This window comes from Anastrepha ludens, chromosome 5 (assembly GCF_028408465.1).
Source record: "Anastrepha ludens isolate Willacy chromosome 5, idAnaLude1.1, whole genome shotgun sequence".
NCBI lineage: Eukaryota > Metazoa > Arthropoda > Insecta > Diptera > Tephritidae > Anastrepha > Anastrepha ludens.
The window spans coordinates 53951328-53975871 of record NC_071501.1 but is presented as its reverse complement, the minus strand read 5'-3'; the positions used below and the strand labels follow the sequence as shown (position 1 = coordinate 53975871).

General features: G+C 38.3%; 1 protein-coding gene across 1 annotated transcript in view; it reads right to left on the bottom strand.

The window, feature by feature from the left end:
* The window catches only part of LOC128864122 (neurotrimin), a 144871-nt gene that overhangs the window by 14880 nt on the left and 105447 nt on the right, over positions 1-24544 (bottom strand). Inside the window, exons 5-6 of the mRNA XM_054103638.1 lie at positions 22557-22715; positions 15269-15397 (exon numbers count right to left, since the gene is read on the bottom strand). Of these exons, the coding sequence (XP_053959613.1) occupies positions 15269-15397; positions 22557-22715 (288 nt within the window). The remainder of the gene's footprint in view (positions 1-15268; positions 15398-22556; positions 22716-24544) is intronic.

Genomic DNA, 24544 nt, shown 5'->3' with positions numbered 1-24544 from the left:
ACATAGATATTAAGTTCATGTGCTCGATATTATATACATATATATTTCCTCTGTTTAGTTAAGTTAATAGCAATAATTATAAGTATTATTAATAATTTGAGTTTTGAAGCCTCTAATTTGTATTTATAATTCTGATTTATAAGCCTAAACATTTCTCTAGGATCGGGGTACTTCTAAACGCCTTACTACTTCTAAACGCCTTACCTCTTACTAAAAAAATATTTTGGAGGAAGTCATAAAATATTATAGGTATGTAGAATGTAAAGGCTTCTCAACATAATACAGAAGGTTTTACAAATGGAAATTAGCTTCCCCGGAGAAGATGAAATTTTTAGCAAACGTACCCGTTTCAATTCTAGCACCAATTGAACCATGCAAGTTTTAAGGGCCAAATCTGTAAACGAACTTCGTCAGGTGATAGTTTCCGATTGATATTTTCAATCGCTACGAACGCCATTCAATTGACATACTTTGATCTTTTTCAAACCTTGCCCTTACAAGACCGATATTTTCCATTATATCTTCATGAGTTGCACAAGTAGCAATCTCGCTATATGAAAACGAATACTTTATCGAGAACTGTGTTGGATAAATGTGGGAAAATGTTCGCTTGTAAACGTTCGGAAAGCCTGTAGTCGAACTGTTAAAGAATGCGTTTCCATTATAAACCCAAATTGCAACGGCTGTTCATAATACTTTTATTTGCGTAGATTATTTCGGGCCCATTCGCAAAACTTTGAAAATTCGCAGTCGCCGTCCCTTGAAAATGTACGTTGCCATTTTCACTTGATTCTCTTCAAAGGCAGTTCAGCTAGAACTTGCATCTGGCTTAACTGGCTCTAAAGATTTACTGGATCCGGAGGGTAGCAGCAACAATATTTTGCGCTAACGCGGCGAATTTTGTCGGAGCATAAAGGAAATTGAGTGAGCTCCGAAAACCTTTCGGTAGTAGAAGTAGGAGATTCTCCATTATGTCGCCGACGAAGGGTTCACCTTTGCCTTCATACCTTCGAGGGCACTCCATTTCGGCGGCCTGTGGAGTAAGCAATATTGAAGACATGATCTCTCGCACTACTCAGCAACAACCCCAACGATGGCGAAACATTAACGTCGTTTAGCTTATGTACTAATCGGTTGCCCTTTGTGAACTTTGCCATAGCAGAAAATACCCGAAAGCCCTAGCCTATGCTTAGGGAGATAAAGCTTGTTTGCTTTCATGAGCAACAATTTTGGCGCGCACAGTTGAAGAGCCACCTGTTGGAACTTCAGCAGTTCAACAAACGTGCGCCCCTGCAGCCCAGCCCAAGCCAACTCGTTATCGTCCGCGAATACAATGAGCTACTGCAGCAGAATTCCCAAAACTATTCCCGGAGAGGGTGCCTAAATGCGCGTAGCCAATAGGTGTGGAAAAGTGAGATGATCGATCCACAAACTCGCTGTACTGCCGCCGGAAAACAAAAATTTAAGGATAATGGATTCCTTCAAGATAGCGGGAGTCAAGACAGATTCTGCAAAACGAATTTAAGTAAGACAAAATTGAATTAAATTGAATTAAGAAAACTAATTAAGTAATGAAAATATCGAATTTATTAATATTTGTTTTATTGAAATAATTAAGATTAAACATATACAGGGTGCGCCATCTTTTGTCTCGGTATGAAAACATTGAATAACTTTGAAAAAAAAAAAAAAACTGACTTGTATAGTTAGGCATTTTTATTTGGTTTGGTTACTTACAATTTATTAAAACTATTTTTTGAATACAATATCCATCAAGTGGCCACCTTTATTAGCAATCACAAACTGCGACCTTTTTTCTGCGTTTGTCATCACCTTGTCAAGCATTTCGGGTTTTATAGCGTCGATTTTGGTTGTTTCGGTGTAAAGCGATCTATGGTTGAAAGTGTACTGAATTGACATATCGAAAACATGTGTGTTGAAGTTGATCGGTTGGTAAATGACAAAGTTATTCAGCGTCTACATACAGGCATTAAAGATGGCGCACCCTGTACATACATAGCTAAAAATGATCCACACTTATTATTTACTTAATTATAATTATAAGAAAGTAAGTTTTCTCACTCCATTTTTGGAACAAGACGCACACAACAAGTAGGACTCCTTCTCCTCTCACTCACTTCACCTCTACACTCATAACGGATATGTACCCATTGTATGTATATTAGACTGGCCGTAACTTTTTTTTGTGGAAATCCATAAATTTTTGGGGTCTTAGAACATGAGGTTAGGAGTAATGAAAAACGGTGTAATTTTTTAACCCGATCCGATGATGCCTAATCGTGCCCATTTGATCCCAAAATATGGACAATTTCAAAAAATCATAATTTTTACAAAATTTTTTTTTGTTTCCAATTTATATAATTTAATTTAATTTAATATGTATATACTTAATATATATATAATTTAACTTTATTTATATAATTTTTTTTAATTTAATAAAATTTTAATTAAAGAATTAGATTGTCTATTTAATGAGAGATGTTTTGGTGTAAGACGGATACAATTGCCTGTATTGCTCAACAATTTGCAGTAAGTACTGTTTATCTTCTTATCTGTGATCAATTTCAATGCTCTCTCTGTAGCATCATTAACTACAGACAAATGCTGATAAATTCGTTTTCCCGCTATATAGTCTTCACTTTCTTGCCATGTTGAAAGATCTTTGCTGGATTCTTGCTGCCGTAAAGCGTTATTTCTGACATTGTTGCAACAACTCTCTTTAGAACAGCATCTTCCTTCTGGTTATCGCTAGTAATTGCTTCCACCATTTTTCGCTTAATATGTGAAGGAATTTGATCATCAAAAAATGAAAGGCCAACCGCCTCTTCCGACAAATACCATAAATGATTTTTAATTTTATGTAACAAGGCATTGGATACATTCTTATCGAAATATACAATCACGTCTTGAATGAGCTTAAGGTCATTTTGTGAAGCAGCTATTGGATTCACACAACGAAACCAATATGGAACGTAGATGCAGGTTAAAAAATACAGACGCTTCTTAGACTCTTTATCTCTGAAGTCGTTAACACGAATTGCTCGCGAAACAAAAACATTTTGTAGCAATATAGGCACTTCGACATAAACCTTGCGTGTGATGTTGCACCAGGTGACCGTACTTGTGAAAAATTTGGTACGTCTTCCCCAACAAAGAGCAACGCTAGTTGTAGTAATTCTTTATAATCGGCACGAGTGTGGTGACTATTTAATGCAGTTAGACAAAAATTCTTAAATATTTCCACTTCAGCTATTGTAAAGACTTTCCGAACTTCATTTTCCGATATTCCACTTTTGAATGACTTAGAATTAATGCCATCCCAGTGAAGGACAAAAACGTCGGGAATCTCCAAACAAGTCAAAAAAGAAAGGTCAAGAATCCAAAATCTTATAAACATATTCAGTAAAACCATTACTTTGAATCCATTAATAATCTCTTGAGCTTGTCTGCGACGATAATCGATCCTCATCGAATGTAATGTTGTTCGATTAAGAATTAAATCTTCTATTTTTATTGACGGCGTTCCATTAACATTTTGCATGGTATTTATGAAGGCAGCAACCGTTGCACTCACCAAATGCATGGCATCTCTTGTTGAGAGGTTACATTTGTCCATGCATGCATGCATTCTATCATCAATAAATTTAATTTTTCCTCGATTTGCCTTTTTCGGTAGTAAATTAATGTTACTTCCGTCTGTATCTTCCGCCTTCATTCATACCTTTTGCTGCATTTTCTTCGCCAGCTGAAATATCCTTTTCAGCATCCTCGGTATCAGAGAATTCAAGAGCATAATTAGCTTCAAATGGGATCAAATATTAAAAAAAAAGAACCAGTAAAGCTTAACTTTAATAAACTTACTATGAACTAAAAGCTTTTCAATGCGCTTTCTTTCTTCTTCCATTCGTTGCACTTTGCGTTTTTCTTTTCTTGTGAGTACAGTATCGGCACCATACATACTACCTGGACGTCCTCTATTTCTTTGGAGCAAAAGAAAGTCTTTATCTTCCTGCATTTTCATTATACCTAGGGCAATGTCAAATATGAAGTTTTCAATTTTATCCTTAAACTCTGCTTCATTTTTACGACACTACTCGTTAGGAGTCCTGGAATGTTTTTGTAAATTTCTCCATTCCTCGTAAAGATTTTTAAGTTTTTTAATATAATTTTTTTCTTGCGCAATCGTTTATTTCATACTGCTTTCCAAAGTCAAGTTTTCGTGCCTCAGTTTGTAAAACAATAATTGGAGCACCTGTTTCATTGATGGCAACTTGGCCCCCAAAATAACACTTTCACATTCACCCACAAGAAATATTTTTTGCTCAGAACGTAATCTTTTTTTCGGAATGCCTGATAATGGTTTTCAACTCATTTTTTCACTAACTATATTAATTACTTTTGTACTATTGAACGCATAAGACAACTGAAACTGAATATAAATGCAATGCCATAGCCTACCAATTCAAATATCGAGAAAAAAATTCACACTGAATAAAAATGCAATGTCAAAGCCTACTAATTCAAATGTCGAGTAAAAATTCAAAACTTTCAACAGTTGATGAATTGTTTAGTGATCTCCAAAGTGTTGATTATGAAACAAATTTTTATTTTTATTATTATAGTGAAGTGTGAAAAATTATTTGAAAAGTACCTTTGCATAAAATTTAAAAATAATTATTTCATTTAGCAGCTGGCTCAACACACCGTTCATAAAACACAATTTCTATTATTCAACTGACGGTGACGTATTTTCCACGTATCACTTATCAGTTATGTGTGCTGAAAGCGCCTTTTGTCAGGTGGCTTTCGCGATATAAATTGGGTCATACCGCAATAAAGTAACAAGATCATTAATTAAAATCGCATCACAATTAAATATAAGATTCGAACAAAAAAATTGGAAACGAAAAAAAATTAGTAAAAATTGTAATTTTTTCAAATTTTCCATACTTTGGAATCAAATGGGCACGGTTAGACATCATCGGATCGGGCTGAAAAAATATACCGTTCTTTATTGCATCTAACCTCATGTTTTACGACCCGAACAATCCATACAAGCTGCCGCCAGTCTAATGTATATATTCTTCTTCTTTTTGATTGGCGCGATAACGGCGATTTTTGTCGAGTTTAACAAAGCGCGTATCTACCTGTGCTACCACCAGTTGGTACAAAAAGGTACAAAAATATCCCGCAGAATATTTCTTTCAAACACTCCAAGAAAGTGTACCACCTGTACTCGAAGGGATGCCTCATCGGATATTGTCATCGTTCAAGCTTCTGCGCCATACGTTAGGACGGGCATGCTGAGAGCCGTGTAGAGTGTTAGTTTTGTTCGTCGAGAGAAGTCAGTTGTATATTTAGTCCAACGTAGCACTTGTTGGAAAGAGAGATTCTCCATTGAATTTCAAGGCTGACATTGTTATCAGTGTTAATGCTGGTTCCTAGATAAACGAAGTCTCTTAAAACCTTGAAATCATAACTGTCAAGAGTGACGTGTTGTATATACTTGTACTTACAATTAAAATATATTCGTACTCTTAATATCACTAAATTCTCGATGTACTGACCTTACCTTTCGCTATTTACTTACATTCATTGATTCTATTTCTACAGCTATGTACTCACCTTTCTCCTTACTTCTATTTACCTATCCATTCTATTTACTTAGCTATACTTACTCCAGCTTTCCATTTAATATACTATTTTTCGTTTTAATAGTACATAGTATAAGAATATTAAGTAATAAAAAAAAACGCTAGAATTGTTGCAACGGACCTGTGCGGGTTATAATTTTTGAAGTTCACAATCTACGCAATATTCGAGGGTCGAATTTTCACAAGGGTAGCATGAATTTGATATGCCATATACCAAATAAATAACAAAAAAACAAACAAAGTGAAAATAAACAAATCTTGGACTTTCTTATTGTATTTTTTTAGTGTTTGGAAGCGGTATAATAATTATGTAGGTTTCAGATCAATCAAAACTATTAATTACCAATTAAGTTCTCAAAAGACTCCTTCAAGCCATGTTGAAATCATTGGAATAGGGAAATTCCGTTCTGAAGAGCTATTTGAGAACAGTTTACTTTGCATGTATCTGATGATGCAGAATTCACTATAGCCCATGATCAGAAACCAATGATGATAAATTATCAGGTTTGGCCATCGTCCAATCAGTCGTTGATCAAACGGGAACGGCTATCTGGTGTGGCTGGAGCTGCGGCTATCTGGTCTCGTGGAACCAGTGACACGCAGTGGATGAAGCTCCAGACTTGCCAAAACACCGTCATTCGGACAGCGACGGGGTGCTTCCTGATGTGGCCTCTTCAACACCTTCATAATAAGGCAGCAAGCAGTTCCTGTTAGGGTGTTACCGAAGGTTTCCTAGGCACCTCAGGAGACACCTATTAAATTACGCCGACGAGATCCAGGAAAAAAGTAACAGACAATTACTGGGCCAGACAGTGTTTAAGACAGACAATAAACGACATTCATCGGAAGACCTTTACCACCTTCTTAAGCTCCCTACGACCGAATGCCGTAATCGGATTCCAACCACCACCTACAACAGATGAAGAGCTCCAATTTCCCTGTGAGACCCGCGTAACACTGGCACACTTACATTTTGGATATTGTAGCAGGTTAAAGTCCTACCTATCCAGAATTGGCTTCGACATACCAAACATATGTCCGGCATGTGAAGGCACCCCGCACGACACTAACCACCTGTTCACATGCCCCTTAAAACCTACTCATCTAACACCCCTCTCTCTCTCTGGACCCAACCTGTCGAAGCAGCACGGTGGTATACCGTACATTGACGGGGCTTGTATTACTGCTACAACAACAACAACAGGACTGTGCTGATTTTTTTCGTATATCCTTCCTGATTCCTTCAAATTCGTTGAGGGATGGTTAACGATCTGGTATTGGCCACACCTTCTAAATTTTCTTCACTATACACATGCATGACCAGATTCTACACTATTTGAATACATGAAACAACAAAAATGTTGTTCAATCATGTTGCCCATGCACCATACTGGACCTCATGCTACAGATCGAGAATACCTATACAATACAAATCATCTTATTAGAGTAGCATTATAAATTGTTACACCTCAAACGATCAACCGGGAAAACTTCGATAAGTACTTCAGCGCATTGCCTTCGCGAGATTACGCTTCAATCCGAAGAAGTAAGCTGTGAGGATGACCTCTCATAAAGCCAATTTAAGAATATAGGTTAATCAATATTTTCTCTTCTCTTATTGTTAGGATCCTATTAGCGCTTCTTCATACCGTAACGGTAGTTGTCACAAAAATTTCAGATTATACTCGTACTCATGCAGATTACAAACCCGTGGTCGATTGTACACAATCATTTGGGATGAATTTTGATATTTGAGAAACTCTAAAAACTTATGCTTATATAGCCAATTAGCAAGTGAAACCGACAGTTGAGCAGAATAATATTAATTCAAGGAAAGTCCTGGAGGTAGACATTGGGCAAATTTACAGACATTTGTACGAGTCCTGGATTTTGATGACTTCCACAGGGTTCAATTCAAATAAAATCAATTTTTAGAATAGAATAAAATGCAGATCGGTTTGAAGACGAAAATGCAAATTAAATCTCAAGAAATTAGCAGGTACCATACGGAAGATGTCTCTAAAGAAAAAGTAGGAAACGGTTAACAATAACCACCCATTTGAATTCTTATAAGCCAGTGACAGAATGAATTGGTAGAATTCGATTACATCCATAACTTTAGAAAAAATAAGTCAGTTTGATTTCTGACCAATTCAATTTTGCATCTTTAAATGAACTTACATTGATTTCCGGCGGATTATGCCGCGGAATGGCGGCGAAAAATTAGAATTATAGAGAGCGACATTGAAGTTGAGAGTGATGCTGAAAGAAAAGTTGAAAGTGGAGCTGTGGAAGGTGCAACTAGTTAAACATGGGTACTTTCTGGCGACTACTTCGAAGTGCTGCAAGACGTACAATTTATACCTGACCAAAACCCGACAGCCCCACGAATAGTTCCCCATGTTTTCCACCAATGAGCTTGTGGAAAAAATTATTCGTGAAATCAATAAGTATTCGAAAAGAAAATATGGCGGAGATGACGTGTTGCCACCAACGAAGAGTTCTAGGCATTCTTGCTGTCGATATTGGTCGTACAATCTCGTCATATTCCTTTCTATTTGGATACATTTACAAGGGACTGATTTAGTCAAATATTTTAGGTGCTTCATCTGGAAACTATTCCAACACGCACCACCAATCCACGAACGCGCCTCCTTTTTGGACTATCTCAAATCAAAGTTTTTGGATTGTTTTATCACGGGCGAGTACATATGAGTGGACGAGTCAATTATAAAATTTAAGGGTCAATTTCGTTCATCACATACAATGCGAAGAAACCGACGATGTGGGGTATCAGAGATTATACTCCAGCTGACTCAAAGACTGGCTACATTTGCTGCATTTTGCCATACTATGGACCACTCACCATAGAGCTTTTGGTCAGATCCGATTTACCAGTTTCATACTCCTATGCAGTCTTATTAAGTCGGCAGCTCCTCCAGCACTTTAAAATTTTGCATTTTTAAGAATTCATGTAGAATCTAAATAATATCTTTTTAATGTTTAAGCTTAATAAGAAGTCTAAAAAGTCTCTATAAAGTCAGTAAAGTGATGAACGAAAGATGAGTAAGAACGAAAACTTTAATCGCGTTTTTCTCGAAATACGTTTTTTTCAGCGCTGTCGAATATAACTCAAAAAGTAATCAAGATATCAACTTCACATTTGACAGGGACATTCTATAACATATTGGCCTTTATATGTATCTCAAATTTTATATTAATTAACTCTAATTGTTTTGATAAATTTGTTTCTAAAAAAGTATAATTTTTTTCTGTGCAAAGTGGAATAACTTATTTTAATGAAAAATTTTTGTGTGGTTGATTTCAGTTGATTACATTCTATGGAGGAAATTAAAGGAGCCACGTTTGAGCAGGTGGAGTGCCGCCATTTTATTTTTTTTATTTCAAAATAGTATTAATAGTATTGTAATTTTTTTTAAGATAGTAAATACCCTCAGTTTTTCGCAAAAAATTATTGAAAGACTCGTAGTTTGGAGGAGCTGCCCCTCTTAATACACATACATATGGGGTCTTACCGGAACAATTTTAAAGAACAGAAAATAATTGCCCAAGGAAATAAAAAAGCCAAACGTTTCGAAATCCACGGCAGGGTGGAAATATAAGAGGGTTGACACGAGGTGGTGTGGATATAATGGACAAGAAACCCAATATTGTATTAAACTATATAAGATATATGGGTGGTGTAGACCGGGCGGACCAGTATCCATTTACCCACTGTTTTCGGGGAAAATCACTTAAATGGTGGTGGAAACTTTTTTTGAGGCATGAAAATTTCCCATGGTCGCATTCCGACCAATTCCAGTTAAACGGGAAGCTTCACGTAATACTAAAAGAGCCTAAAAGGGCAAGTTTGTTTGCCCGAAAGATGCCTGGAGGTAGGCGGGAAATTTCGTATTACTGTGATATATGTCCTAATAAATCTAGGATGCATCTTGGCCATTGCTATCACACCAAAACTAATTACAGAGTGTAATATTTATTAAAGTGAGTTGTTGTCGATATATATAATAAATAAATAAACTTGTTAAATTTTATTATTTGTATACGATTATTTGTTAATAATGGTTTTTAAAGAACCTATAAAATGTTTACCGAATTTGGGCGAGATCGTCTCGAGGCAAAGGGTGTGAAAGTTTAAAAGTATTTTCAGGTTTGGTAAGCGGGTGGAGTTTCCATTTAGTGGTTGGTGCATTATTGTCGTGGATGGTCACCACAACGTCCCTTGGATTGGTGAAACGCGTGGAGGCGGCGATAAATCTAACTGAGGAGAGATCTCCTGCGAACTCCAAAAACATTGCTCATACATATAAAGGAAAATACGTACACTTTGAAGGAAACATCGTTGATCCAGGGGATTGCGATTCAAACGTTTACATTTTTCAAAGGAGGTTTCGAATACCAGGGATCCAGAACCGGTGTTGAATTGCTGCTTGTATCATTTGCGGTCCGGCGTACAAAATAGCGACGTAGATTGGCGAGTGACGGATAAGCGCGCATTGTTGACCGATCAAATCAAATAGGCAGTAATTCGTTTAAGTTTATTGTATGAGCAACATTTATTTAACAAATCCCACTCTGCGGTATCTGTAACACAAGCTAACGGTGACCTTCTGGATAGACGAACACGTTGAACGCAAGAACGCGGAAAGGCGAATTAATTGCCGGTCGTTCGTCGTAGTTTTTCGAGAGTCCTTAGTTTCTTCATAGTCTCTGCTATGACATCGCATGCTGCCGTCCATTTTTCCCTGCTTTGTAGCATGGATTGCATGAGTGAATCTGGGTCGTAGTTTCTTCCAAATATGTTGCGAAGCTTCAATCTAGAGCAATTGAACGCTTAAATTCGAAGAATACATAGTGGGCGTCTTCTATCGCGTTCACCCCACAGAATTTACAACTGGGATTCGATTCTTGTTTGTACCGATGAAGGTATGATTTAAAGCATTAAAGGCGAAACAGACTCGAAGCGCACATAAACGATACGCTGCCTTTATACCGCGGATATAAGAAGAATGTTGCGTAGCCATATGCCAGACAGGAGGACCATATAATATTTTGTTCTTCACCACACCTGCTAGAATTTGGCGTCGCCATTGCTTTGGCCCGCGGGCGTTTAGCATTATTCGCGATAATGCTGCTACAGTTGTTGATGCTCTTTTGGTCGCATATTAAAGGTGTGTTTTAAAAGATAACTTCTTGTCTATCATTATTCCCAGATATTTTACTGCTGGTACTATCGTGATGCCGTGATTGCCAACTTGTATAGTTGCCACTTCTACTTTTTTCCCGCTTGATATGACAACGAACTCCGTTTTTTGCTCGGCGAGTTGAAGGTCGTTTTGAACCAGTCATGAATTAACGGACGCTATGGTCTGATTTGCTTTTTCGCAGATGTCGCTTATTCTCTCAGCAGTAATAACTACTGCGATATCGTCTGCAAACCATATAACGTTGGCATCATTGGGTATATTGAGACGCAGAACACCATCATACATGATGTTCCAGAGCTGTAGCCCAAGCACTGAACCTTGAGGGACCCCCCCTGAAACTTTGTAAGTCTTTCTGCCTACTACTGTGTCGTAATCCAGTACGCGTTCTTCGAAGTAGCTTCATATCATTGCTCGCAAGATTTTGGCGCAGTTTGCGGTGTTGAATGCATTTTTTATATCCAAGGTTACTACTAAGCAGTACTTATTGGCACCTTCGAGCCATCGGGTACCACTTATCGCCTGAAACCAAACTGGTTGTCAGATATTGCCTTGGCGGAATCGATCTCGTTCTTGAGGCGGCCGTAGATTATTCTCTCCAGTACTTTACCTGCCGAATCGAGTAAGCAAATCGGTCTGACGCTAGACGGTTCCATAGGACGTTTGCCGGGCTTGGGCAATAGAACCCACCTTTATCGCTTCCATATCAATGGGTGCGTTCCCTTCGCGAGGCTTGTATTAAACAAATGCACGAAGTTCGATGATGCTTGGGCAAAGGCCAGTTTAAGCACCTGGTTATGCACCCCGTCTGGGCCAGGAGGCTTGTTATTTTCGAGTCCATTCACAACTTGAAGAACCTCGTCTGCTGATATTCTTGGAAACTGATGTGTGGCTGTTCTCGAAGTTAAAGAAACTAACTTCCTTTGCTTTAAAATTAATTGTTGTTTTTGAAGTTTACATTCGTTTATGTCAAAGTCACATATTATTGCTGAGTGCTCACTTTGAGTATAACACTCATTAAGCTTCCACTTAGACTCTCTGTAGATTTTAGCCCTGACGAACGTGATGTCTATTATTGAACCAAAGACATTTCTGAATAAGGTATGTATGTTCCCCGCCGGTACTCAGTACAACAATATCCAGGCATGCAAATGCTTCAAGGAGTGCACTGCCCTTTGGTCCCTTTGTGAGCCCCATTCCATAGCCCATGCATTGAATTCGCCTGCAATAAAATATCGCTGTCTTGGCATTGCATCCATGGCGATTTTCCCTACTATTTAGCAGCTATATAGATATAATATATCTGAGATCTTGCCGCAAACAAAGCTCTTTTCTTTTAGTACGCTCTATAGATGTAAGGGATGTCGTCCACAAGACCATATTGCAGCCATTTTGCAAGCGCTTTGCGTCCAGTTTGCTGACCTTTCTCTGTACGGTTCGCTCAATATGGCTACATCAATCTTGAGTTCTGCAATTGTTTGCCACAAGAGATCTTGTGCGGCTTCGCAATGGTTGAGATTGAGTTGTAGCAATCTCATAACTGTCATAACTGTTTTATCTTTTGGAGCGCTTCTTGAAATACAGCGCATTTATTGCCGCAGGTAACATGATCAGTACGGTTGGTACGTCTTCTTTCACATAATAAGCACCTTGGAGTACTTGTGTATATTTTTCCTACATGCCCTTTTCCCCCGTATTTAAAGCACACTCCTTGGAAATTGGTTCCGCTAGTGCAATTTCGTGATATATGCCCGAATTCTAGGCATTTAAAGCAGTGTCTAGGTTGGATTTTTTCACAAATGCGGCATATTACCCAGCCAATTCGAACTTTACCCACTTCTAATAGCTTTTTGGCGGCCTTAGAATGTAGTGAAACAACTGCCGTTTGCGTACCGCCGTATGCTTTCCGTATCGAGCGAATCTGCGAGGGCTCTACGTTGAAGTTGAGGAACTTGAAGTTTAGTGCTAAGCGAACCTCTTCAGGCGTAGTCACTTCATTAACGTCATGAATCTCAACAAGTGATTTTTCTGTTAACGATTTAACCTCCGCCTTTCCTGAGAGAGCCAGACACACCGCTGCTTGTAGTTTCGCCGTGTTCACGTCAGATTGCTTAGCCAACTGGAATAGTAGATCGCCATTCGCAGTTTTGCGGATTTCTTGAACCAGTCCGTTCATCCCTTTAAAGGAATCCTCATTTTTCACCGTCTTCAAAATCTCAGCGTAAGAACATTCGCCCGTGCTTCTGACAATGATGACATCGGGCGAGCAGGTTTATTTCTTGTGCGCTGCCGTTTATTTACCATTATACACGTTCCCTCGGTTGCTTTGTTTTCCTCCATATTTGCCATGGCTGTCTTTTGTGCCGACAATACCTCAACCGGAGCTCGTACATGAGTCCGCTTTGTCGCTTGCTGTGCAATTCTTCCAAGAGATGGAGCCGTCTGCGAATACTTCTTAAATTTGTATGAGGTTTAGCTTTTCCGATTTCTTCCGCTACCTGATCGTAGGAAGTTGCAATCGTCTTCACTAAATCTCTCAGATTTTGGTTTATGGAGCGTTTGCCTCTGCCAATGATATTCTTCAGATCATTTATAAGATGACCGATGCACAGGAAAGCATTATCTTCTTCTACTTCAGTTGTCACTGGGTTTGTGATACCTAGAGCGGGCGCAGTATTTAAGGGAGCACACAGGAGAATGTGATAAACGCGGTCGTCGTTCACACGGATTTAAAATGTCCTCTCCAACGTATTCTATACCGGTTATCGATGGTGTCCTTTCCATTTGAGGAAGCTGATCCACCAATGGATCGCTGAATTGTTGAACACTAAAACAACTGTTTCGTGGACCGCACGCAATTTTTAAAATGTTTCAAATTGTCATTTATGCTTTTTCTTTTTTTGTTTTTAAGCACTTACTTTCTTTATGTGTCCCAGGTAACGTGAACGTTCTTTTGCCAAAACGAATCACAACAATTTCGCACTATTCGCCGAAATTTTCTGAAACATAACCAATTCCGTGAACTTTCCACACACACCTTTTTAGCAGGTGCAGGCTGTTGTTTGCTGAAACTAGCGTGGAGTAGCGTGTGATGACTACGTTTGTATACGCGACACCATGATAGACTGCGACATTTAGTGATAACATGCCGATTACTCAGGCAGTTCAAGCACGCACCTTCAACCTTGATTGCTCTTGCGGCTGCCTTGAATTAGCAGAAACTATTGGCACCATCTCCAAGGAGCGAGCTTGAGTTTCGAGGAAGTCACGAAGTGCGTAAATGATGGAAGATCGTATGTCACAAGGGATAATTCCCATTACTTGCGGGTTTCGTAGCTTAGTTCGGTGGATAAGCCAGTCATCTCAGTACTCAACTAGCCGACCGAGTGCCCGTAGCGCTCAAACGTGCTGCCCTTTCGGAGACCTTCGTTGATTTCTCGATTGAAGATAGCGCTTTGATATGGCTTTCCGTTAGAACTAGCATGACCTTATGACTTGTGGTTAACAAGTCCCAGGCTTCACTGTAATTGCTGTTACTCACTGCTACTTACCAATTCCAACGCTTCGCCTTTTAAACAGTTACGAAGATATTGTAGCTTCTATCCGTCCGACAGAACTGCATTGACATTGACGAGCGACAGAAATGCGCCATGGAGTGAAGGTAACTGCAGCTTTGGAAGCGGCACGAGTGCACGCGTAGTTAGAGTGACTTGAGGAAAAGGCACCTTAGGTGACGCGGTAAGGCGTTTGAAATTCGTCTTGGCGTTTTCATCACCACAAGACAATTCAACTTCTGGTTGAGCTGCACAAAGGCGGCGCAATGTTCCTCAAATAATTCCATATTCGTAGAAATAACTTCTACGTCCGCTAAAAGTTCGTCGGCTTTGCTTGTTTTTAAATAGCGTCTTATAGCGTTTAATGCAGAATCGCGCACTTCAAATGACGATATTTTACGCGTGCCGCGAATGTTATTTTAAATAACGCAGCGTGGACTGTATGCTATTAAAATATTGCGGTATCCGGCTCGAAAAACCAAATGGTGAATGTTTTAAAGTGTTTGCAGGAAATATGCGGGAAAATAAAGCCATCAATTCGGATGAATAAAAAGCACGCGTAATTTGCTCGAATAGATAAAAAAAAGGAATTAGAAAGATTGTGTAGTTGACAACCGACATATAGTGCTGCCAACCCAAATATTAAGATACATTTATTTAAAGGCAATTACAAAAATTTCTTATTACTCGTAGTCGCGAACAAAGGGTTAAATATCTTAGGCATAATACTATTTGTAAAAAAAATCATTTCTCCATAAATTTCAACAATATGCAATATGTTACAAACTTATTTATGTACGTCGCATTTACTTACAGTCAACGCTAACTTTGATCCGCTTTGACACAGTTGGTGGTACACCATTTGATGCTATACACAGGTAGGCACCCATATCAAGCCGTGAGATGCGTGTTATCTCTAACGTGTCACCTTCCCACTCATTCACTGCAACGATGTCATAATACCATGAAAGAATAAAAACACAATAATTTAGTAAGTTTTAAAAAATATTATATAAAATATTGTATATATACCCTGTGGTAAGAATATCTTACACGTATATTTGAATATGTAGTTCAATTTAAAAACTTAAAATCATTTGTAATCGAAATACAGGGTGTCCAGTGTCAGAACTAGGAGTTCAAATATAAGTTAAAAAACTAAAGATAAAAGTTTATTTTAATAAATACTACAAAGAAGAAAGTACGGATTTTATTTTTTTTTATTATTTTCTCCTCTGTTGGCAGTTATGTTAGATACGCTCTAGGAATCTGGCCTCCGTACTTTATGCCACTCGCTGGAGAAGTGATGTCGTTGGTCATTGGTCAGATGGTCATTAAATAAGTTAGTTTAGTGTGACTTTACTTGATCCTAGATATGGTTGCTTTTTGGTATTTAGTGGGTTCACCGTTAGCATCAATAACTGCTTGAAGTCGACATGGTATCGAGGCAACTAAATTCGTCAGCCCTTTAGACGTTATGCTGTTCCAAGCCTCCATTCTGAGCTTTTTGAGTATAACAGCGCCGGCAACTTGGTTTTTTTCTAATCTTGTGTCATCTTTTCATCACTGTATGTACATATAAACATTTTAGACGTATTTGATATCTTTGTAGTCATGTAGTAAATGGGCACGTTCATTTGCCGCCTGCTCAATGGCGCATCACCTCCGTCCATCCAGGCAGTGATAGCCTCGTCCGAGTTGTTATGATGGAAAGCGGTTAGATTAGATGGATATCTCATCAAGCACATTTGTTAGCTCAGAAGGCATATGATAACACTGAGTAAGCAATAACATAGCCACAATCTCGAAAACATGTTGTGTGACTCATTTTTGTGAAGGACTCGTATGAGAAAAGATATTATGATGAGTTGTACACGCGACCAACGCTGTCTTTGCTCGTATACAGAAATGGACACATGCGGCAACTTGTCGCGATGATTTGTCTTTCCTCTTCTTTTTCACCCGATCGACCGCATCCATATGACCGTTTGACAAAACGCTTTCCTCCTCTTCCTATTTGTGGCGTGCGTCTTGATGTTGTTCCACAAATGGATGGAGGGACCTACAGTTTCAAGCCGACTCCGAACGGCAGATACTTTTTATGAGGAGCTCTTTCATGGCAGAAATACACTCGGAGGTTTGCCATTGCCTGCCGAGGGGCGACCGCTATTAGAAAAATGTTTTTCTTCATTTTGGTGTTTCACCGAGATTCGAACCTACGTTCTCTCTGTGAATTCCGAATTCCGCCAATATAAATAAATAATTAATTAAAATATAGTTTTAAAAATATTTATTGTTGTTTCTAGTACGATCAGCGTAACACTTGGTGATAAACTATACTTTTTGTCTTTCCGTCCGAAGAGAAAACAAAAAGCGGCACGCCACGTATAACTGACAATGGGCAAAACAGGACATCTCTAGGATTACTCAATACACTTCTAATTGGCCTTGCGATTTATTATTATTGTAATGCCAAATCAGTTGGAATTGTCGGTTCACTTAGAAAATACGTTCGCCATTTGGTCATTTTGTAACTCAACTAACATATTTGGGGTTGATCTTAAAATGACTGGCAGTGTTTGACTATATCATCGTATCTCCAAAGAGGATCTGATTATTACGCAAATTTTTCAACATTCGTCGATCGTTTGTATAACATCGTACACTTGTCCTAATTGATTATTTTGGAAATGGTGAGGGCAGTTCATATGCCGTTTGCAAGTTCTAGGAATGGTGCGACAGAGGATGACCCGAATCAATTAATCAACGAATCAATGAACTTAGGAACACTTTATCAGTCTCTGCCCCGAGCATCGAGGAGAAGTGTAAATGCGTCCCAATGCATCGGTTGAATACACATTTCCGCATCCAATAATAGGCAGTGTTTGTATTTGTAATGATGCCTTTCTTGAGAAATATGTATCTCACCATCTCTGAGTAAAACAATGTTATTGGAAATTAATCACTTGCGCATCTCGCGAGGAAGCTTGCCAGCGTTATCGCTGGTGGTTGCTCAGCTCTTTGCGCTGCGTTTGCTACTGTGAAATATACTCGTTGTCCGTTTTAAAGGTGCGCAGCTAAATGGAGCACAGAGGGATACCGCTCCCGTATAGGAAATGAAAAGATTTTCTTAACCGCCTCATTGCTACGGACATATCACCCCATCTGATATTGTGGTTACATCTCTGACATTAATATTAGGATTTCTAAATACTGTCACTTCCTTTTGCAATGTACGTTCACACATTCAACTGTATTTATATCACTGTGTGTATTTATATAAATTCATAATTTTTGATACAATAATTTGCAAAAATGCGACGAGCTAAACACTGTTCGAAAGAAAATCGAGAACTCATTAAAAAGTTATTGGCGGAAGGCAAACCTTACAAATTTATCGAGGATTTGCTCGGATGTTCAGCCAAAATAATAGCGACTGCCAAAAAATGGACACCAAATCCGAAAGAAGACATCGAGAGGAAGCTATTTCGCGGGCAGAGTTAAGGAAAGTTGTGGCTTTAGTTCGAGAGAAGTTTTTTTATACCTAAAAAAAAAAAAAAAAAATTAAGGATGAGTGAAGCCTTAATGTTAACTCGTCAACAATTAAAAAGAAGTTGATCGCAGCTAAAGTTTTCGGCAGAAGCCCAAGAAGGGTGTCGGCAACCCCGCCATGTACAAGCTACAATTAAATTTGCCAACGGGCACCTGTACTGGCCGGTCGAAAAACGGCGCACTATTTTAGGGTCGATAAAATAAAAATTGTTTTATTTGGTTCGAGAGCACGGCGAGAGTATATATGAAGGTCAGAAAATGCTTCTGTTGATCCCAGATATGTTTCTCGAACGATCAAACATGGTGGTGGCAAAATCAATGTGTGGGGATGCGTCACTTACTAAGGCACAGATCCGCTATATTGGATCGAAGAGAACATGGATGCCAAATTGTACGTAGAAATAATGGAGTCGACTATGCTACTACACGCAGAATGGAAGATGTCACTGAAATGGGTTTATCAACAAGACAACGACTCTAAACATACCAGCAAGTTGGCAAACAATTTGTTTGTTTCAAATGGAGTTGAGGTCATGGACTGGTTGGCTCAGTCCCCTGATCTTAACCCCTTTGAGAATCTTTGGGCAGAGGTCAAGGAAGCAGTAGGGGAAACAAATCCGTCAAATACGAAGCAGCTGTGAAGTGTTGTGAAGAAAGCGTGAAAAGCCATTCCTCTTAAGAAATGCTAGCGTTTGGTGGTTCTATGCCGAGGAGGTGCGCAGCTGTATTATCCAACAATGGTCATTCGACAAAGTATTAAAAATTCAGCTGAAACTTTTAATTTCACACATTCCTATTAATTTAAAGAAAACATTATTTTTTTTAACAAACTTAATTATACTCTTTGCAAGCTGGAATATGGACAAATTAAACAAAATAAAGAATAAAACTAAAAATTACCTACACTGTTTTTTTTTCGATTGAAATCCAGCTGATAGCACTGCTAATTGTCAATTTTATTAACTACAACCATCTGACTTTTACCTTTTAAGGTTATTATTCTGCCTTTATTCTCTACAGAGCGACGAGGATACAGGGGGATAACCATCATTACCTGTAATTGTGTCACCCAACAAAGCACAAGGATAGCATCTGGAATATTTGTTTCCCACTACAACCAGCGATTCCCGGTTGTAATTGCCACGCGGTCCTTAAATCATATGCTTCTGGATTTGTTTTGTAATCAGCGATTTCCGCACAATTAATGATGTAAATTTCATCCGATTTTATTTTCTCAATCACCAGTAACACAATTAATTATCACTTTGAATTCAATTCACAAAATTTTTGATATTCAATGTTAAACGTCACAGCAAAACAAATGTTTAGAGCTTTGCATTATGTGTATGTGAAGCACAATATTTAGAGGAAATGCCAAATTTATGTTTGAAATTTTGGAAAAGCACTTTTCGGACGAAAGCAGTATTGTGTTATAAATCCGATTTTTAGTAAATGGATAAATATTTTACAAAAGTTTTACAAAAAAATGTTTTTAGTAAGTACATTGCTAAGTACCTTGCAAAAGTATTTCTCATCACGATTCTGGCTTTACCTAGCGTCTAAGTATTTTGCAATAGTTTTCTGTTCACGTTACCAATATTTATTTGGAATATGAAATAAGTTTTGTAATAGAAACTCGACACCAGCGCCACTTTGCGTGACATTTTTTACATACAAACCTTGTCCTTGTAGCCATAAATACTATAAACAAATTAGTCAAACTGGGCAATCTGTCCTAAAATTTTAAGATTATAAATCAAATGAACTATGGTAAATGATTTTTGTTTATAAGGTTTTCAGAAAGTATGAACAGGCAACTTAATTTAAAAAAGAGCAATCAGCTGACACGGTTCTGGGTTAAAAACCTGAACTTTGAGATTCCAGTGTTTACGGTTGCGGTGTTGATAGGTTATCATTTACATGGTTTTATTATAAGATGGATCGTGTCAGTTACAGACATGGGGGTAGCGCACTAAATTTTCAACCTCACTATTTATTAATCATTTTAACATCATTATAATTGTCACATTACAAATAAAAGAGGCTCGATCAAACACCCAACAAGGATCAAATCACATACTACATATGTACATATGTATTTTTATTAATTAGTGAAATTTTCACACTAAGCGATTTTACTTATTTACATACATATAGAGTGCTAGAATACTTTGCCACTATTACTTTTTCAGTATACTGGTAATGGAAACTTCTTTCCTCATTTTCGGTAGTGTGTTAATGAGTGTAAAAAAATGCAAATAAAAAGGCAATAGTGATAGTGGAACTACTTCAGGGCCGCCATTAGATGCTCTGGTTGGTCTAGCACCATTTGATGCTTTCATCCAAGGAGAAGCCTTGAAGTCCATCTGCAGACTGAAACACAATGGGAACTGGTACGACCCCTGCCCGGCAAAACAGAGAAGGCATGGACTTCGATCCAATGATACTTTCCATGCCCCTTGACTCCATGCCATCAGAAGTCGTACTTGAAAAGAGATACAGTGTGGTGCTGCCAGAGGCTCAATTGTGGCCAAACTCTGAAAATGAGCCCGGCAAACACTGTTTTCGCATTTTCACGGATGGCTCTAAGATCGAGCACGGCTCCAGCTCTGGGGTCTACGTGGAATCCAGCGGGACAAAACTGCACTTTGCTCTTGGTGTATGCTGTTAAAGAAGCGTTGAACTTTGTTGTGGAAAACAGATGGAGAGGGAGATCTATATATGTCTGCAGCGACAGCCAAGCTGCGCTTATGGCCTTAGAGAGCCCCCCAACCACTTTAGGGGTAGTAGAGTCCTGTAAATCCAGGCTGAACTATGTCGGTAGACATAATAGCCTGATGCTAACATGGATCCCGGAACACGTGGGTATCGTGGGTAACGATACCCCTGACTTCTTAGCTAGAATGGGCTCTGAGGCCAACATCTGTGGCCCGGAGTCCGTTCTGCCACTCCCTTCTGCAGCCATCAAAGGTTACTACAACCAACAAGTGAGTTTTGCAGGCTGAGAGAAGCTGCAGATGGACTAAACTGATATTACCTGTCATGTCCGACCGACTGTCGCAAACCCTCCTATCATTAAGCAGAAGGGATTGCAGACAGCTGGTTGGACCGATGATGGGCCACTTTCTGTGAGCGAAGCACATGGAAAAAGTAGACATATCAGACAGTGTAGTTTGCCCAGCTGGTGAAGAGGAGGATGAGTCGGCGGACCACTTCATGTGCGTCTGCCCCGCTTTAGCTCGAATCAGATTTGAAGTCTTTGGCACTGATGTGTTAAAAAGCGACCACCTTGGCTCCTTGACAGCACAAGATCTACTCAGATGTCTTCGGAGGTCAGGTAGATTTAAAGAAAATTAAAAGGGAATCCGAGTGCAGTGGAACTTAATTGTGTCTGAGTTCTGTACTTGCTAGTTGTCCTAACAAAAAAAAAAAGATAGTATAAATCTTTTCAGCCCCTCTCGGTGTCCAGCTCATTTCTGTATTGGTGGAAAAGGGTTTGAAACTGAAAAATCAAAATTGTTTCGTACATATATGTATTTATCCGTAACAAACATCTGCTACTGATACAGATTAGAGCTGTAAATAAAAAATATCAGGAACTTATACCATAATTGTAATATGTTTGAAATATAATCAAAATACCAATTCAAACAGGCAAAATATTAAAGCGAATAAAATACAAAGACCAATTCCAATACATTTACGTACATTTCAAATACAATAACAAATCGAAAACTAATTTACATAATTTGTTCTCATAAGAACTGGCTTTGCTAACATGAGCTTTAGCTTTACCGGGATGGCTTTTGAATCATGGAGCTAAACTAGGGCTTTAATTACTGTATTGATATTGAAAAATGCATCCAGTCAGCTGATTACATACATATGTATGTATTTCTAAGACAGCAGTACATGTAATCCAAGTGGGCTTGTCTAGAATTCAAACAAAAATTTGAAGAAAAGAATGAGTCATTAGTGTAAATTTATTTAGTTGAAAAATATTTTTATTCACTGCTCAAGTTTTTAATGAAGCATTTTTTTGAAACATTACAAAAATTTTGGGGGAAATTTTGTACTTCCACTATCACTAAGCTGGAGCTTAAAACTTTTTTCGCTAACACTAATAAAATAGTGAGAATGGTATATTGGTTTTGATCCACTAAACAAGTAGTTAGTAATATTAACCATTACTACTGCCGCCTGCAGAGGGGTGACCGTTTTACAAAAGAATTTCCTACCATTTTCGTGTTCCATGCCCACCGCGGATTTCGCATTCGGGCACTGCCGAATCCACCTACTCAGCTGCGGCGCCACTTAGTGCACTTTACCACGACTGGTCAGCTGACACGTTGTGAGAGCTTCCGTATGTATTTCAATGTAATATATTGTATATATTTGTCTGCAATATTTCACTGATATATTATTTTATTATTAAACCAATTCCATCTTTAATTGCGTTCTTTAATGCAAGATAAATTTGCGCTATGACTGAATAGTCGGTTCTGCAATATTGCACAAAATACTGCATTTACGAACTCACCCAAACTAACCTATGTGATTTTTATTGATTGTGATCCTTGAATTGTCATCCCGTTTCCATTTGATGATCGGCCGTGGGCTACCAGTAGCGCGACAACGTAACGAAATATTTGAACCTTCACGTACAATAACGTCGCTGGAGCTGAGGGAGTCATCTACATTGGGCGGCACTGTTTAAAAAATAAATTCATTTAAATTACAAGTTAATCATTTTCATGGGATAAAATATTTAGTTTTTTAAAATATACGTTGTGATCAAATATACTATACGTAAATTATTATAGCAGATGTACTAGATCAGGGATAGTTTAGAGAGGTTTTTGGCCGACAAAATAATCAAAGAAGTGAACGCTATCCAAAGTTCGTAACAGGGGAGTGAGAAAACTGTGTAAATGTTTCAGCGCATTATGTCCATCGCGCAATGATTGTGGAAATACTAGCATTGATAAACAAATAACAGTCTCTCTAGCGACAAACTATTTTTTACAAATTACAAAATAGATAAAGCCTTTTTGATTTGGAATTACGTGGTGGCAAAAAATGTTTCTTTCATATCTAGACCCGAAAAAGTATACATAAACATTTGTTCGGATTCGCTAGCTGGCAGCCAAGTGGATAAAAAAGAATATTCTATTATAGTATAATATACAAAAAAATAGTACTAAGTATAGGGTGGGCCATGTAAAATTTGCTTTTTGAATCGGCTATAAAAAAAAAACTTATCAATATTTTTTCAAACTTTTTTTTTTATTTTGAAGATTGAACATTGTCATATATGAATGAAAAATAATATCGTCCAAATGACTGCCACGACTGGCTTTACAGTAGGCCATTCGATCAACCCAATTTTTAAGCACATTTTCGATTGTTTGGGCTCCAATTTCATGAATGGCTACTTCGATTTCGTGTTTTAAAGCATCAATCGTCTCTGGATGGTTCGCATAGCATTTGTCCTTAACGGCTCCCCACAAAAAATAGTCCAACGGGCTTAAATCACCGCTCCGAGGCGGCCAATTGATATCGGAATTTTGGCTGATTATTCGGTTTTCAAAAACGGTAGCCAAAAGTTCGAGTGTAACTTTGGCAGTGTGACATGTTTCACCATCCTGTTGAAACCAAATGTCGTCCATGTCATCCTCTTCAATTTTTGGAAACAACTTGTTGAGCATGTCATGGTAACGCTCGCCATTTACTGTAACCGCTGCTCCTCGCTCATTTTCGAAAAAAATGGCCCGATGATGCCGCCAGACCAAAAACCGCACCAAACAGTGACTCGTTGTGGATGCATTTGCTTCTCTACAGTAAGGTGTGGATTTTCTGAGCCCCAAATAGGAAAATTTTGCTTGTTGACGTAGCCACCGATGTGAAAATCAGAAAATAAGAAGGAGACTCACCACTTTGGAAATAGGTTTTCAATATTTCCCAATTTTGTTCAAGCGTATAGCGTCCTATTTCGTAAATGTCGAACCTTTAAGTAAACTATGAACACATTTGACATGTCATTTGTGTTACCATTCTCAAAAAAATAGGTGGTTCAAAAAGCAAACGCTATATGACCCACCCTGTATTAGCTGTAGCTTTTACGATAAGTTTACAAAAAGTGTTAATAACTCTTTACTAACATATGTACCTATGTATGTATGTGACTGTCAAACCACCCGACGGGAATCTTTCACGAGTTGCCACAGTTCAAAAATATGCAAACACGGCTCATTGCTATGCCAGTCGGTCAGTGCTATTACGCAGTGCTCAAGAAGTTTGATAGCTGACTTTTTGTCATTTTTTTACTATTAGTGAATAAAATTACTAGGTAAAGCAAATAAAAAACCCAGTTGCATTAATAAACACGCAAATGGGACCAAAAAACGCCCCAAACAGTAGGCACCAAGGAAATATAACGCCAAAAAGTAGGCACCAAAAATATATTTCTTACAAGTTTGCACCAACAAACAAGCGCCAAAAAGTAGGCAGTGCTATTTCTCAGTAGAAATTAGCAACC